This window comes from Cydia splendana, chromosome 2 (genome assembly GCF_910591565.1).
Source record: "Cydia splendana chromosome 2, ilCydSple1.2, whole genome shotgun sequence".
In the NCBI taxonomy this organism is placed as follows: Eukaryota; Metazoa; Arthropoda; class Insecta; order Lepidoptera; family Tortricidae; genus Cydia; species Cydia splendana.
The window spans coordinates 21,696,931-21,713,812 of record NC_085961.1 but is presented as its reverse complement, the minus strand read 5'-3'; the positions used below and the strand labels follow the sequence as shown (position 1 = coordinate 21,713,812).

Below are 16,882 nucleotides of genomic sequence, written 5' to 3'. Positions count from 1 at the left end.
TGAAATAAGGGATATGTTGAAATTAAAAATAGAAGTAATCAGTCTAATGGCGATAGTAAATATATGGTGTACCCTTGGAGAATATAACCAAACGGAGACGCCTTGTCTGTAATTTTCTGTACAAAACAGTCTGCCGATTTTTGCGGGGAAGGGGCACGTCAAACGTAACGTAAAAATAGCCATGTCAGATAAACGTCAGTCCATACAATGTGTATGACCATTGGCCGCCTATTTTCGACAGAGGGGAACGCCTATTATTGGTTACTCCGTTTGGTTATATCTTCCAAGGGTGTACCTACCGTGACGTTGCTCCCGCCGGAAACATTTTCGGGCTCGTGTATGACGAAAGAGATCTTGCGCTCAGGTTCAGCGCCCGCGATAGACTGCAGGCTCTGCGCCGAGGCCTGCGAGTGCCCCATCGAGGACAGCGCCATACTCCACCGCCGGTTCGCTTCCCTACCACACACACAACGTATTATACCACTGTACCCGATAACGAGGCCCAGGCTCTTGGCGTAGCGTTTAGCTCTATTTTCTTTACTATACTTGTCAAAATTTCAAATCTTCTTTACTGAGCATGCCAATGTAGCAAAGCGATTACTTTTACTTGTTTATACTAAATACTATACTACCTATTTGCATATTTTGATTACTACCTTTATTCAAAGATTTTGTAAAGTCAGTAAGGGTGAGCTCATAAAATATTAAATTTATTTAGTGTAATTTTAAACTGTATTTACTGTTTTATTTAGGTAAAAGTTAGGTAGGTAAGTTATTAACATACCATGCAGTTAAGTGTGCTGTCGGCACGGATTACCGTTATCGTACTCGTATACGGTATCGGTACTGAGTTGTGCCGGGCGCGATGAGCGCATCTCTAGATATACAAACTCATTTTCGAGGTGAGGTTTGCTGAATCGTTTCGTAAAGTCAAAACACTTTAACGAAACCTATGTAGTTCTATACGCATGCACGCTCAGTGCAGTATGCAAGAAAACATGCATTATTTCTTTAGAACACATACTCGACTGGCATTAATGTGTGTTGACTGCTAAGAGCCCTGTTAAAATAAAAGTTTCATCAAAAATATGCACTCTCGACCGTACAATACAAAATAACGTAACATAATGAACTCACTTATTCTTACAACACAAACGTCTTCGTTTTTCCATCCATCTTCGCATAACATTAACAAAAATGATTTATTTTTTAAACACCGAACACATGTACTACCCACCAATATGTCATTCTAGAGGTGCGAGAATGAATCGTACCTATAGACGCGGTCCCAGGGCCCGCGCTCCTTGAGCGAGGCGCGGCAGGCCTTGGGCAGGTTCTGGTAGGACTCGCGCAGGAACGCCGTGATCTCGCACAGCAGCACGCACGCCACCAGCCGCAGCGGCCGCCCGCACGCCGCGCCCCACGGCCCGCCCGCCGGCCGCAGGCTCGCTGCCGGCCGACACACACGATCACTATCACTAACACGCTTCGAGCGAGCACGCCCGACACCCATGCATTTAATAAAACAATTGTATGGCGGTCGGCGTCGAGCTTGCGTTTGTGGCCGAGGCATAAACCGATGCCGAGAGGAGAATACTCTCGACGCTGACGTTTGCAGCGTCGAGTGTTATAAAACAAAAACGTACAACGTTCATTAGGTACGAAGCCCACGAAGTCGCAGTCACAAGTGTTTGTCTGATTTTCCAGACTCAAATGCTGCATGTATCATGCTCGAGCGAATTCATTCGAATCACTACAGCTTATAAAACAAAGTCCCCCACCGCGTCTGTCTGTTTGTATGTTCGCGATAAACTCAAAAACTGCTGAACGGATTTTCATGCGGTTTTCACCTATCAATAGAGTGATTCTTGAGGAAGGTTTAGGTTTAATTTGTTAACCCGTGCAAAGCCGGGGCAGGCCGCTAGTGACATAATTTTCACAGTATACTTGTAAGTAGGAATGAGTGACTAACCTTCGTCGAGGAAGTCTTCCTCCTCGTCTTGCTGCAGCAGGTCGCGTTGTCCGTCGGGGTCGGTGACGACGTTGATCACGTTGTCTATGTATTTTTTGTCTTCTATCAACATCTCTTCTAACCGGTTTCCTATAGCCTGCATTAAAAAATAGCCCAACAGCTAATTATCGCCATATAAAATTAAGAAAAAAACCACTTCTATGTATTAACGTCATGTAAAGTCATGACCTCATGACACGGGTTGTAGATTGAATTTCTGAAAACTGCAAGAAAACACTTACTTCAGCCCATTGATAAAATAGTTTTGCAGCTAAACGTTGTCTTTTCAGGTGCGGACTCGTAGTGACTAGAAATAAAGAAAACAATTTTAAGATATATCATATTAATATCTCTAAGCAAGTAAACATTTGATTAAACTTGTTTTTACCGGTTGCTTTAGACATATTGGACTTCAACCAGTAGGGCCACTGGCCTTTGTTGCAGTTGTGGACCAAATGTGCACACTCCAGTAGCATCGCAGCTCTACCGACCACCACCGTGTTAGGCTGAAACGATACACGACCGACGTTATACACTGGCCTGATTTTCATTGAGATTTTGTTATAACTCCAAATTTCCCTACGGGAAAAATCCTGTGTTCTGTTTTCTACAGCTCTGGTAGTGTACACAAGGCTTTGTTTGTAACGTGTTCACCAACACGGTCACGAAAAGCGCATCGGTTATGGCGCCAAGCTGAGTGGCGTCGAGCAGCAAGCTAAAGAACGCCAGGCTGGCATACAGCGGCGCCGTCGCTTCCGCGCCACTTCTGATTAAAAAGGTAAAGTGCTCACCAAGTCAAGCAGTGCGGCCATGAAGAGCGCGTCAGGCGTGGCGCCGGGCTGTGTAGCGTCAAGTAGAAAACTGAAGCGCGCCAGGCCAGCGTACAGAGGCGCCGCCGCCACCAGCCGCCGCCGCTTCAACACGACCACCTCCGACTCGCCGCCACCCGACCCACCCTCGGCCGAGCCACGGCGGGACATATCTGTGGAATGTTGCAACGGATAATACCAGGGATCGCAGACAGCTTAGACGTCATCTTGTCCATAAATTGTGGTATGCATTGGCATTATTAAATTGAACCTTCTTATAGCTGAAATAGAGTTATTTTTCGCATGTTTTTGGCATTGTATTTGAATACAATTTCAAAAAAACGGAAAAGCAAAATGGATTCCGCAATTTCTAAATAAAATATATATAAGTAGGGTACCCTTACATCCGCCACTTGTTTCCTCGATGCTGCCGTCTCTTTTCTTTCCCATCTTTCTCAGACCGAATCTGTTCAATCTGTCTTCTACTCGTTTGCGAGCTCTGAAAATAAATGACTCAATTTAGGAAAACACAACGAGGAGCTTTGGAATAATTCCGAACAGTGATTTATCTACTTGAAAAAAAAAACTATTTAATTGTACCTCTAGTGTACTGACCCGTGATTAACCGGTTAAACCATTAACCCAGTGTCAAATTGTACTGGTAACTATGGTAAATCCAGGTTTAACCGTTTAACCCCGGGCTAGCGAATGGTGCAAGTGGCCCTAAATGTAAAAAAGTATTCTATAAAACTGGCTCGTAGAGCAGATTTTTTATAGACAATTATTCGGAATTAGGCCAAAGCACCACACACAGTGTTTTCTAAAATCATTACCACAAATACAGAGCGTATAAGTACATAGCTTGAATCGTGTTAAGCGGACTACGAATTATAATAAGATAACATCCTATAAAATTTAAGCGTACATTTTGGTGAAAAATATAGTCAATAATTGATTGCAAAATGTTTAAATGGATAATGTTAATACCTGATACAAACCATTAGTCCAGCAGCTTAAAATGTGCTTTATATTTCACGAGAAATATTAAACTGATCTTTTATAGAAAATTTATATTAAATGTCGTCAGATGACTCCACTCTCAACCCAAATATAATAAAAATTGAATTCCATACCACCGATTAACATTTATAGCATCGCAATGTTGTATGTTACATATATATCGCAGTGATATTTCTAAAAACGTAGTTACATACCACATAACCAATATGCAAGGAGGCGTTGTTTTTAATACATGTAACACAGGGTGAGAAATCCAAATCCAACTAGGTCAGATTGGCGACAATGAACGCATGTCAGAGTTGTAGTATTTTTCATTTCATTCTATCGGGTATTATAGCAATATGAGTCTCTTATTGGAATCAGATAAGTAAATGCCTGTTTTTTTAAGAATGTCAAATTTAGTTCACAAATTGTTGCCAGGATCATAAGTCACAACAGTAAGTCGCGCGCACCTCAGACCGCACACTGACCCACTTGGATTGGTCACGGTAACGCAGCAACCGTATAGTTGAATAGGGTATTATACTGTATTTAAAATAAATTATTTTACACCATGCATGAAATAAAGCACCAGATAATTATTAGAAAAACACAGACAGCAGTTATTTTTAAACACAAGTTCTATTTAATAAATCGGAGTAGGCGAGTTGACCGTGACGTCACGATGTAATGTTTCATATAAATTCCATATTAGCAAATCGTTTTGACAGTTCTAAAAAAGTAACTGATTTGACTAGTAGGAAAATACCCTATTATCGAGAAGATGGAATTGCATTTGTAGTGGTTGTATGCTGATAGTACAAGAAAATAGAAAATTCAAATATAGAATGCCTGTAAACAAACAATACTACTACATATGCAATTCCACGCTCTCGATGATACGACTATACCTATTAAGCGTGTAGCCGACGCGGCGTTTGACGTGCACGGGGCGGCTGGGTAGCGGCTGCGCGGCGAGGTTGGGCCGCGCCAGCGAGATCATGCTGCCAGAAATGGGCAGAGATTCACCGGAACCGCCGCCGTTACGCAGCAATGACGCCGATTGCGGCTTATGCCGGAACCAGTTCACTAATGAATACGCAAGTAATTAACCGACGAGTTAAAGCCATTATTTAAGTATTGATTGACTAAAGTACCTACATAGAACACAAAAAAAAATTTCCTCATTCTGTAACTGTACTGTTCAAGTGTGTCATCTTTAGGGTTTGATGGTCCAAAAAAATGGTTTCAACTAATACAATAGTGAAAATAGTTATTCAATATTTATAAGGATTCAAGCTGGTACAGATACTACAGATTCCGAAAATAAAGTAGATTGTGAATTACACGTTGACGACCATTCTTGTGTTTTAGGTAGAAATCCTCTTTAGGGGTTGCTGAGCCACATACTTAGATAAATAAATTAAAAATTTAATTATTTATTGCGCGTTACCTAAACCGCTGAAGTGGAACTTGGAGGGCACAGATTTGGTGTGCGATATCTTATGGTGGGGCGTCATATCAGCCGACGAGGTGGAGGGGATGGTGCGCTCGGACTGGCGCGGCGTCAGCGGGTAGCGGCGCGTGCGGACCGACAGCGGCGACTGACTGGCCGACTCCGACCCACCCTCGGTCTCCAGTAGACTCTGTATAAAAACGGGAAAAACCTTAGAGTGGCAAAATGCCAGAAAACGGCCCATTTAGTCAATAAATTAGAAATTCTCAGCCATCTGAAGGGCAATAGGAGGACTCTTCTCTCAATGCATTTGCAAAGTTGGCATATTGTGACAATCAATGGCGCAATTCATTAAAAAAAACCGGGCAAGTGCGAGTCGGACTCGCACACGAAGGGTTCCGTACCATAATGCAAAAAAACGGCAAAAAAAAAACGGTCACCCATCCAGGTACTGACCCCGCCCGACGTTGCTTAACTTCGGTCAAAAATCACGTTTGTTGTATGGGAGCCCCACTTAAATCTTTATTTTATTCTGTTTTTAGTATTTGTTGTTATAGTGGCAACAGAAATACATCATCTGTGAAAATTTCAACTGTCTAGCTATCACGGTTCGTGAGATACAGCCTGGTGACAGACAGACGGACGGACGGACGGACAGCGGAGTCTTAGTAATAGGGTCCCGTTTTACCCTTTGGGTACGGAACCCTAATAATAGGGTCCCGTTTTACCCTTTGGGTACGGAACCCTAAAAAAGGCATGGCAAATGGCTATGAAGCTCGCCTCCAGCCACACTTCGCCAGAACTTATCTCTAACCAATGGTAGCTGATAATTCAACATGTCGGATTTGCAATACCTAAGTAGTTCAATACCTAAGTATACCTAAGTACCAATTGCGGGGTCAGCTGTCCGATGCGCAGCACGGTTTTCGGCCGGGTTGTAGTACAACTAGCAACTTGCTTAGTTACGTGGCCCAAATTATACCGGAAGTGGATAGTGGGGGGCAGGTTGACGCCGCTTATTTTGATTTTCGTAAAGCGTTTGATGTCATTGATAATGATATGCTGCTAAGAAAATTAGCTGGCGTCGGCTTTACCCCTCATTTACTCAATTTTTTTGCGACTTACATGAGTGATAGACGACAGTATGTTGAGTACGCGGGATTCAGGTCTGAGTCTTATACTGTGAGATCTGGCGTAAGTCAAGGAAGTAACCTTGGTCCGTTGGAATTTATCGTAATGGTCAATGACTTGCCTCAGGTTATCAAAAATTCGGCTTGCCTGCTTTTTGCGGATGATCTAAAGATATATTTACCTATTAAAAGTATTTCGGATTGTGCTAAATTACAGAGTGACATAGATAATGTAGTTTCATGGAGTAAGTTGTATTTTAATACGTCCAAATGCGTGACTATTACTTTCACTCGAGCGCGAGGCCCCATTGTACATGACTACCAAATTGACTCGGAGATTTTAAATAGAGTGACAGAAGTTAAAGATTTGGGAGTTAAATTTACTGCTGATCTGAGGTTTAGGGATCATATCGTCAATATCTGTAAGAAAGCCTATAGAATGTTGGGTTTTGTGCTTCGGCGGTCCCATGGTTTTACAAATATTGGCGCTATTATCGCCTTATACAATGCATTAGTCCGCAGTAGGCTTGAGTGCAACGCAGTGATCTGGGCACCCCATGAAGCGAAATATAACTTAATGGTGGAGCGTATCCAGAACAAGTTTATTCGTTTTTTGTACTGGCGGAAATACGGTGTATACCCTTTCTACCCCTTAATGTATCCGACTTTATTTGTGCTTGGCATGGTAGGGTACAACGAGCTGCGGGTGCGCAGGGAACTATGCCTGGTAACATATATTTTTAAGCTACTCAGGGGCAAATTGTACAATAGTCAGGTATTGAGTTACGTGTGTGTCTATGTACCCGATAGGTATGTGTGGCGCCGGTGTCGGCCGCGACTGCTGGCCGAGCCGCGCGGGCGCACCAACCTGCTAGGGCTGGCGCCACTGACGCGCACTGTGCGGATCCTCAATAGAATAGCGGAAAATATTGACATATTCTCATGTTCTTTGAATGAATTCACAATAGCAGCATTGTATATATTATGTTATAGACGAAATGACATACTTTAGATATTTTTATTAATAGTTACACTATTGTCTTAGGTTTACCTGTAAAAATAGTTGTAAGTGTGGAAAAAAAAAAAAATAAAAAAATAAATAAATAATTTCATTTTTTTTTCAGGTATGCGAGATTGAGAACATAAACAGATAAGTTAGGGTATCTGAAGAGTTTAATTTTTTCACATTAAACTATGTTTGCGCAGCGCTATATATTCTGATTTTAATGGGTATATAATTTTTTGGTAAAATTATAATTTAAATATTTTATTCGGGCAATGTTGTGCACAGAAGGCAAAATTACGGTGCTTTCCCTTTAAATATTTTCCGTAACTGTCGCTTTCAATGGATTCCTTCATTGATCACGGGGTGTAATTATGATATTGTTGTACGCTCGAGTAACTTACATGTGCCCCCGTAGAAGAAGTGCTCCTCTTCTTGAACGTGAACTTTTTATGACTCCTGTCGTCAGCAGCGCAGCCTGAGTCCGCTCCTGTGTCGGAGCCGCGTTCGTCGTCTTGACTGCGAGGTATATGCCTGTGAATTGGTACTTTACATTAATAATCTAAACATTTACTCATATTTATAATAAAAATATTCAAAAAATTATACGTGCATGAATAGAGTGATTTACTAGTTTCTGTCCCTGTAGGTCCAAGTGAGGAGTGCAATATAGAGTATTGTATTGTATAAAAGTACTTAAGAGATAATAAAGTACGACATCAGTTGTCTTTTCACTTTATCTCCTGGAGAGACAGGCTCATGTCTCTTCAGATAATGGCAAGTAGTGCTCCTTTCCTGAGTGAGAACCTCGTCCTTGAGTGACTCGTTAACGTAACATGTTGGCCTCCTTCAGTTTCGGCTGTCTGGTCGCTCCCACTTGGAAGTCCCCGCCGTGGACTTGTTAAAGTATCTCTGTGAGGTACCTTATGACGCGAGTGGTCTGCATGTTGGCCTCCTTCGGTTGGCTGTCTGGTCGCTCCGCGGTATCTAGCAGCCCACTCAGAGCCACCACACGGAACTACCCGCCGTGGACTTGTTCAAGTATCTCTGTGAAGTACCTTATGACGCGAGTGGTCTGCATGTAGGCCTCCTTCGGTTGGCTGTCTGGTCGCTCCGCGGTGTCTAGCAGCCCACTCAGAGCCACCACACGGAATTCCCCGCCGTGTACTTCGTGAACGTAACTCAGCAGGAGTCGCACTTGCAAATACAGGTTCTGTGAAATAAATGCTACATTTAAACAGATTTAAAGAAAGAAAACTCAGTATGGCATCTTTTTTGGAAAGAGTGTCACATGGGTTATTATTGATGACTGATTGATTTCCTAAGGCAGGGTTCTCTAAACTTTTTGACCCGAGAGACGCCTTAGTTTTTTTTATGCATTTACACAAAAGGTACGTGCTCACAAACAAAATTTATAATTTCGCCAAACTGTAATCAGTTTGTAGTCACTCGCCAGTTAGTTAGCTAGCAGTTAGTTAGTTAGTTAGTAGCGAGTCAGTTGGTAGTTGACCAGGCCTTAGGCACTCGGCCAAAATCTTATGGTGACGGTAATTTTGGTAAGTACCTAAATAGTAACGGAGATAACTGTTTTATTAAAATCTCACCGCATTATCGAGCATCTTAAGCTCCTTGTGCATGGCGGCGAACCTGGTGACGAGCACCCGGAAGGTGGACTCGACGACGAACGTCTCGACGGCGCGGTTGGCGTTGGGCCCCTGCCCCGCGCCGAAGTTGGTCGCGTACCCGCTCTGAAGGTGGCTCATGTCTGGCGACTTTGACATGCTGCGCTTTTGTTGATCTGAACGGGGAAATCTCAGTTCATTTGGGTAGATTAAGAATCTTACATACAAACTGGATATTGCGTCCAGTCTTATAGGGTATATGGCGCGAAATAATATCAAAGGACAAAACTAATTCAACGCCGTTAAAAAGCTAGATGTATTGTCCATGATGATATGTAAGGTGTAATTCAAAAACGTCTGTAAAATCTAAAATGCAATGGGTTTGTTAAAAAAGGAAATTAGTTAACACTGGTAATATTCTAGTATGAGTAAACAATGCATTGTAAAATTATTGGCAATTGGAGGTCAATTTTGGATGTTGCATATCAAATATACTACCTATTTGTAAGTATTACAAAAGAATTACACAAATAATATATGTGAAGCTGAATGTTGTTGTAATATGTATTTCGTATTATTTTTTGTACATCAAAGAGTCTTATTGTAATTACTGCTACTTGTTTAAGGAGTAGATCCGAACCTAGCTTAAATCTTAGCCAAAAGTTATTGGCAGACACAGATCACGGGTATCATTAAAAGTAATGAACTTACTCATAGGCGATACCATCATCGAAGGCTCGGCGCAAAACCCGATGGTAGAGTGCAGGTTATCCAACACCTCTTTAATAGGAGCAAACTTCGTCATCTCCTTCAGTCTTAGCGTAAACTTGGAGACAGATGCTGTTCTCAGTTGCCGGAGGGACTTCTTGGCTTGGATTCGAAGGGTGTCAGCTATGGGGCAGCGGAGAGCCGTAGCGCAGCCGTGGGAACAGCCTAGCTGGCGGAGTAACCTGGAAATATATGTTGATAGATATCAATGGATAGATTTTCTCTTTTGCGTATATCGTGTCTTAATGAAAAACCGCAGGCAAGTAATTTCGTCAGAAAAACAATGTAGGTTGTCATTGTCTTTTGAATTATAACAATATTTTGTTGAATGTGCGGAATGACCCTGTAGTTGACACTGTTCACCCAGTTCAAATTACATGGGTTATTTAAATAAATATACACTTAATTCACCTTTACGTCATTTTCAAATTTGAAACATATTTTTCGTTTACTCTGTTCACCCAAGATGGCTGTCTAGGTCACATTTTGTCAAGAGTGGCATGTGTGTGCATTAGATCCATCAGCTTTGTTTACTGAACAGTTAACTCCGTGTTTACCTGAGAATGATATGCAGTAACATATAATAAGGGCAGTCCAGATCCTCTTCCTCTCTCTTTTCCTTGGTGCTGTCGCCAGTTTCCACGTTAGTAGAATCCTGGCTTTGTGCGCAAGGTAGCCCGGAGTCTCTTCCCTAGAAAAACACACGATACTTTAGTAACAATATACATTTTGATAGATTCATTCACATTTGTATTTTTATTGCTTGTCTTTAACGAAGTCTTGGGTGAGGTGTTACGGGTATGTATACCTAATAAATATGTATAGCTATAAAACAAAAATTAAGTAAATTGCGCGTTTCAGATATTTATTATCTAAAATAGCTAAATGTTAAGTTTATTTGATTTTTGTAAGCCGACGAAGGTGTCTTCGTATGTCTAAGCACTGATCAGTGCGAATGAATTTTAAACTATTGTATTAAATATTTAGAATTTAAATTCATGCACACTGATCAGTGCTTAAACATACGAAGGGTTCATTAAAATTTTTGTTTTATAGCAGGTAACAATAAAAATATTCAAACATACTTGGTAAAGAAAGGACGCTTACCACGAGGGATATCGTACATTGACCCGCCTGTTCTTATCCTATGTATGTTGCTGCCCTCCTCGCACAGTGTCATTGACCGCCAGCATCATGACTTACTTACTCCTCTGGCGTAGCGACCCAAAGTGTGTCTTGGCCTCCAACACGACTGCTCGCCACTGATCCCGGTCCTATGCCGTTTCTCGCCCGTTTTCAATCCGGAGCTCGCGTAGATCAGCGTCTACCATATCCGCCGATACCTGCGAGTAGGTCCACCAACCGGGCGGTGTCCTATCGGTTTTCCCCCTCAAACGCTCTTTTCAACGCCCGATCGCCTCCCATTCGCTCAAGATGGCCAAGCCACCGAAGCCTTTGCGCCTTTGTCACACCAATGATGTTTGGTTCAGCAACTAGTTCTTCAACTTCAGCATCATGAGCGGGACAGCAATATAATTATGCGCGTGCGATAGAAATAGGAATAGGTGGGTCAATGTACGAAATTCCTCGTGCTAAGCGTCCTTTTTTTAGAGGCGCAAAATTCGTGTTTAATAAAATATTGATTAGTGGATGTTATTATTAATAGCGTGGCAATTATTCGTCTTACAGGCGTATTATAATAGGGTATTTTCCTACTAGTCAAATCAGTTACTTTTTTAGAACTGTCAAAACGATTTGCTAATATGGAATTTATATGAAACATTACATCGTGACGTCACGGTCAACTCACCTACTTATTACATTTCTATCCGATTTATTAAATAGAACTTGTGTTTTAAAATAACTCCTATCTGTGTTTTTCTAATAATTATCTGGTGCTTAATTTCATGCATGGTGTAAAATAATTTATTTCAAATACAGTATAATACCCTATTATAGGATATGAATTCGATCCATATCTAATCCAGATCGAATTAATATCCTATGATTAAAATAGTTCACCCGCGGCAGAGGCAGACCAAAAACGAGATGGCGAAACGACCTGGACTCATTTTGTGGCGACTGGCGGGAACATGCACAAGCCGTGACGAGTGGCGGAATACAGGGGAGGCCTTTGCCCAGCAGTGGGACACAATATAGGCTATTAAAAAAAATGACTAAATTTAGAACACGCCCTTTAGGCGCTTTAAAAGATAAATTGTAGTTTTCACTTTACCTTGTTATCCTTATCCTTCATAAACTCTGTCAAGGGGTCGACACTGCCAGGCAGGTTGTCTTCCACGTTGGTGCTGTTCCAGTTCTTATGGACCCCCAACTCCATTAGCGTGTCCACCAGGTTCAGTATTACTTCCATCACTCGAATCGATATGTAGTGACTGTCCATTACACATACTGAGTAAACAGCCTGAAATGGATTTTACATTAAAATGTTATACCTGCTCCAACAGTTTTTACATATGAGAACTATAGTCACAAACTCATTTAAGTGTTTCAACATGATAGTAGTGATGGTCTACTTTAAATTGGCAACATAACCTACCACAATATAATGAATAATTTAAAAAAAGACCGGGAGTGCCGGCAGAAGTGAAAACTCAATGACTAGTGCAAAATGTCTGCAGCACCATAGTGCTGATATAATTGAGGTTAACGCCATCTAGCGTTATTTCGTCGCATTACTTGAAACCCCTAAGCACATCACTGTTAGTACTCGAGTTATATTAGTACCAGTTAGAAGGAAACTCACTAGATGGCATTTAAATCAATAAAAAAAACTCAATGACATTGTAACAGTTTTTCGATCAGGTCACGTGTCCGTCTTATGAATCTTACCTGTCGCGAGTTTAACATTTTTTTCCCATCACAAAAAGTGCACAGCGTCGCTAAAGAGCTTTCACTTCAAAAAAATATTTTAAATTTCGAATTTTAGAGCATAGTACGGTAGGGAAGGTAGTTGATTACTATGTTTAGTCCAAGGAGCAGCAAGGAGCTACTCCAGGAAGAAGCAGTTATACCTAGGGCATGCTCCCGGGAATTCCCGGTTCTCATATTCCCGGGAATTTTATAGTGTCGAAATAACCGGTACTGAAGACCCGGTACCGGTACTTCCCGGTTCTCATCATATGACTATTGATTCCCATTTCAATAGTAGTCATGTTTTAGTAATTTAGCTCGGGACATTATATAACATTTAATAATGGTGTTATGAAACGGGAGACCCAAATAACCCGACAAACTAACCTAGTAAAGTAGGTAGGCATTCGTGCAGGCAGGCCGTGCCGTCATAGTGCTGAGTGCATCGACTACGCTACAGCCGTGTGGCTCGGCCCAGGCGGAGACAAAGTGTGCCGGTTAATTTCGTAAAATAGGTTGGAACGCCAATAAGTGTTTGTTTATAATAAAATAAGTAAGTCATTTATTAATTCTTATGCAATTATTTATATGAAAATAAGTCATTCATAAAGATTGTACGCTGACACAAACAATTTCTTAAAAGTAGGTAATCAAAAGATGCCTTGAGAACCGGTAAGAACCGGGAATCCCGGTTCCGGCCATGCCCAGAACCGGGAAATGAAATTCTTGGAACCGGGACCGGTACTGCATGCCCTAGTTATACCCTGTTTCAGAAATAAGACATTTCTTTGACTATAATCATACTAAATTCCGCTAATAAATAACTGATAACTTTTATAATACCTTTAACACGACTTGAAAGTCTATTTCCCCGTCTGTAGTGATATAGTGTATGGAGCCGGCCGCCTCCTGCACCTCCTCGACGACGTATGTGATGTTGGAATCGGTCTGCGAGCGCGTGAGGCTCGGCTTGCGCTCCGGTGAGACCATGTGTTGAGAGCCCACCATGCTCACGGAGTCCATCTGCGATTCTAGCGAGCCCTGCGTAAATTACACGGGTTACCACACTGCTTATTATTTAAAAAGCGTGTTCATATGGTGAACGCGCCACTAGTGTCACCTGTGAAATGTTTGTAATATCTTATAATGTATGCTTGTGTGAATTTCTGAGTGCATCGCGGTGGCGGTGAGTGGTCCGCGAATGGCGCGCGATCGGTGCTTTCAGCAGGTCTGGACAGACCTTGAAAAATCGTCGAAAATGAGCTTTACAAGTAGCAAAGAGCTGTTGTGAGTTGTGAATTACACAAACCAAATAGGTAAATGGGAAGCTTTACAATTAAAAATTTATTGGTGCTCTGGCTAGCTAAGTATTTGTTATACTATTTTCAAATCATTTGAGGTATCGGCAGCGTCGCAGCGCTGTTTCATTATCACCCGTTAGTTATTTGAGACGTCATATTATGAAAATTTAATCTGAATGCGCGTGTGCTATAATCGCACAAAGATTTAAGCATAAACGTAATTATATGTACCTGTTGAGTTTTAGAAAGATAGTCCGGTGACGGAGTGGGCGTGTGCTCCGTGACGGTTATAATCGGGTTCTTCTTCTTTTGCATATTTGTGGGCATAGCACCCGCATACCCGTGCGCTCGCTCCGTCTTTATCTCTCCAATATACCTGCAATACCGTTATCTTTCTAATTAAAAGAAAAATACAATTTTTGAGGGACTAGCACTGGCCGTCATATCGCAAGAGATTTTTGAGCTCAGGACTTCAGTCACGCGATTGGTTGTGCTAGACCCGCTGTGACACCAACTTCATTTGTTATCAGATATAAATTTAGAATCACAAAAGCCGATACGATTTTTATAACGGGTTGGCCCGTGGTTTAGATACGTTCTACTGTATTTACTGTGCTCATGCTATGAAGTATTGCTGCAAGTATTTCTCTATAACATGCCATGTTTTGATTTATTTGAACACAGTAGATTCTTATTTACATGTTCTTAAATGAAAGCGATTTAGTGCCGAATGCAACCCACATCCTAACTAATATAAGTAATATAAAAGAGACGAAAGCAGTTATAGGCTAAGCAAGATAAATAAATATAGATAGTGTCGCTTACAGGTGCGTCTCTACCCATCAACCTGATGATTAGGCGTGATTGTTTAATATTATGTTTATCTGTTTAACTACAATTTAATGCGGATGTTAAGAACTAAAAGATAATCTACAAAAAACTTAGCACTGAAATATATGCGTATGAACTGCATGTTACCTGGTGAATTTTGTGCGTGCATACAACCACTTTGATGTTTGTGTGTGTTCTTGTGCTCAAGTCGTATCAAAGTAATTGTTACCTTGTCTAAGCCTAATCTGATAGCGCCGCTCTAAATTACTTAATTAAAAAATCTAGGCGTAAAGTAAAATACGCGACAACCGGAAGAGCCGGCAATGATAGGCTTGCATCTACAACGAAGCGACTACCTACTGTCCTCGGAAATACTTCACTTACCCATTGGAGGCTAGCTCGTCTATCAGACAGCTAGCGACCCAACGTTCGTCCACAATAAAGTACGGGATAAAGCGTTAACAACACGGGAGAAAGAGAAAATACATATGTTTAAACAGGAAATGTCAGAGAAATGTGAGGAGGTTTAAATCATGCTGTGCTGGATTAGAAAAAAATATAATAAATACAAATTTTTAGCTCTAATTCGAATGGAATGTAAAATCCGCGCTAATTAGCATTTAAATCTAGCGAATTAAAGGTCCTATGGAATGGAAAAAAGCTTCTATCATAAATACCATAGCTCATAACTCCAAACGCCTTAAATTTTGTAACTTGCCAGAATGTGTTTAAAATTACTGGTTCCACCTGCCTTTGGTTTAGACCAATGATATATGTACTTTGCAAATGCATAGGTATATAATATTGGAACGGGATAGCCAAATGGTAAAAATATTAAACTACAATTAAAAGACATCTACTCACCTAAGACTAGGCATACTTTTGCCTTTGATCAGATTACAGGGCAGGAGGTCGCCGGTCAGACGAGGGGTTATCGCCGGGAAATGAGATCCTAAAGCAGAATTCGGTCTATCTTCATTATTGTCCAAACTTCTATGATACTCCTGAAAAAGTACCCGCGTTAATTTACACCCTGTAAGCAAATATAAAGCAATAAAGAGGTAATAAAAAAATAATATCTACAGATAGCATTCTTACGGCAGTATGAAAACTGAACTTGTGATCATCGTGTCCAATTTTCTCTAATGCCTTTTCCGATTTCGAGAACATTTTTGTTTCTACAAAAGCCTTGAGATCGGCCATTTTCATTTTCCTCTTAACTTTTTCACTCGCTCGTCTCGTCAGGGGTTCTTCCTCGAGTTTGGGAGAAGCGGGAGGGTAAGATATATCAGTAACCGGGGACTCCTTCAAATCGGGGACGTCCATTAAGTTTTTTAGAGAATCCCTTTTCTTCATTTCGGGACTTTGATATATGGAAACTTCTATTTTGGGAATGGGTAGAGAATTACTTCTTCTTCTCGGTTGTGTTTGTTTAGATGGGTCATCGCATATATCACGTAGTCTGAAAAGTGAGAAGACTTGTAAGAGTTGTAAGTGATCATTAACGTTTGTTAAATATAGAGTCAAAAAGTTACTGGTTCAATAATTTGCCGATCCCAATGAGGGCAAAGGTCAGTAAACCTTAATGAAAAGGAAGCCAGTGGCAGTTGCATTTCAGTTTCTAAAATAGGCCGGTAAGAGATACCCGGTGAGCCTACCGCTGATTTTGAAAGATAAATATCTAATAGCGTTCATTATGATTTGATTTGTAATGTTTTACAGTTAGTATTTTCCTCGCGTTTTTGTGGTATATTTTTTTTCACTTCTCATGCTCAAAAAGTGCACCTTTATGTCGTGCGTAGACGACATAAAATCGCATTTTATGCTCTGGAGCATAAAAGTAAAATTTTCTTCTAAGACTAAGGTAATCGGTCTCAACAGCCAAACAGTTAAAACATATTGCACAATTTTACTGACCAATAAAATTGTGTAGATGACAAAACTTGTTATATTATTTTATTTTTGCTACAAATTATTAGAAATCCGTATTTTCTGTCATTAAATTTAGTAAATCACATAAAATAGGAGTTGATTATCGTTCAAAAATCTCCGAAATGTTTGACTTGGCAGAAAACCAA

At 40.9% G+C, this 16,882-nt stretch overlaps 1 protein-coding gene across 1 annotated transcript in view; it reads right to left on the bottom strand.

Annotated features, from left to right (window-relative positions):
• Positions 1–16,882, bottom strand: part of LOC134805694 (protein unc-80 homolog) — a 61,502-nt gene that overhangs the window by 33,931 nt on the left and 10,689 nt on the right. Inside the window, exons 12-33 of the mRNA XM_063778951.1 lie at positions 15,888–16,266; positions 15,669–15,808; positions 15,189–15,218; positions 14,205–14,349; positions 13,516–13,713; positions 12,035–12,223; positions 10,356–10,489; positions 9,742–9,980; positions 9,013–9,206; positions 8,467–8,621; positions 7,813–7,942; positions 5,273–5,465; positions 4,731–4,908; positions 3,225–3,319; positions 2,803–2,993; positions 2,400–2,517; positions 2,254–2,318; positions 1,973–2,108; positions 1,275–1,449; positions 1,138–1,176; positions 1,025–1,060; positions 300–456 (exon numbers count right to left, since the gene is read on the bottom strand). Coding sequence (XP_063635021.1) covers positions 300–456; positions 1,025–1,060; positions 1,138–1,176; positions 1,275–1,449; positions 1,973–2,108; positions 2,254–2,318; positions 2,400–2,517; positions 2,803–2,993; positions 3,225–3,319; positions 4,731–4,908; positions 5,273–5,465; positions 7,813–7,942; positions 8,467–8,621; positions 9,013–9,206; positions 9,742–9,980; positions 10,356–10,489; positions 12,035–12,223; positions 13,516–13,713; positions 14,205–14,349; positions 15,189–15,218; positions 15,669–15,808; positions 15,888–16,266 — 3,316 coding nt within the window. The remainder of the gene's footprint in view (positions 1–299; positions 457–1,024; positions 1,061–1,137; positions 1,177–1,274; positions 1,450–1,972; positions 2,109–2,253; positions 2,319–2,399; positions 2,518–2,802; positions 2,994–3,224; positions 3,320–4,730; positions 4,909–5,272; positions 5,466–7,812; positions 7,943–8,466; positions 8,622–9,012; positions 9,207–9,741; positions 9,981–10,355; positions 10,490–12,034; positions 12,224–13,515; positions 13,714–14,204; positions 14,350–15,188; positions 15,219–15,668; positions 15,809–15,887; positions 16,267–16,882) is intronic.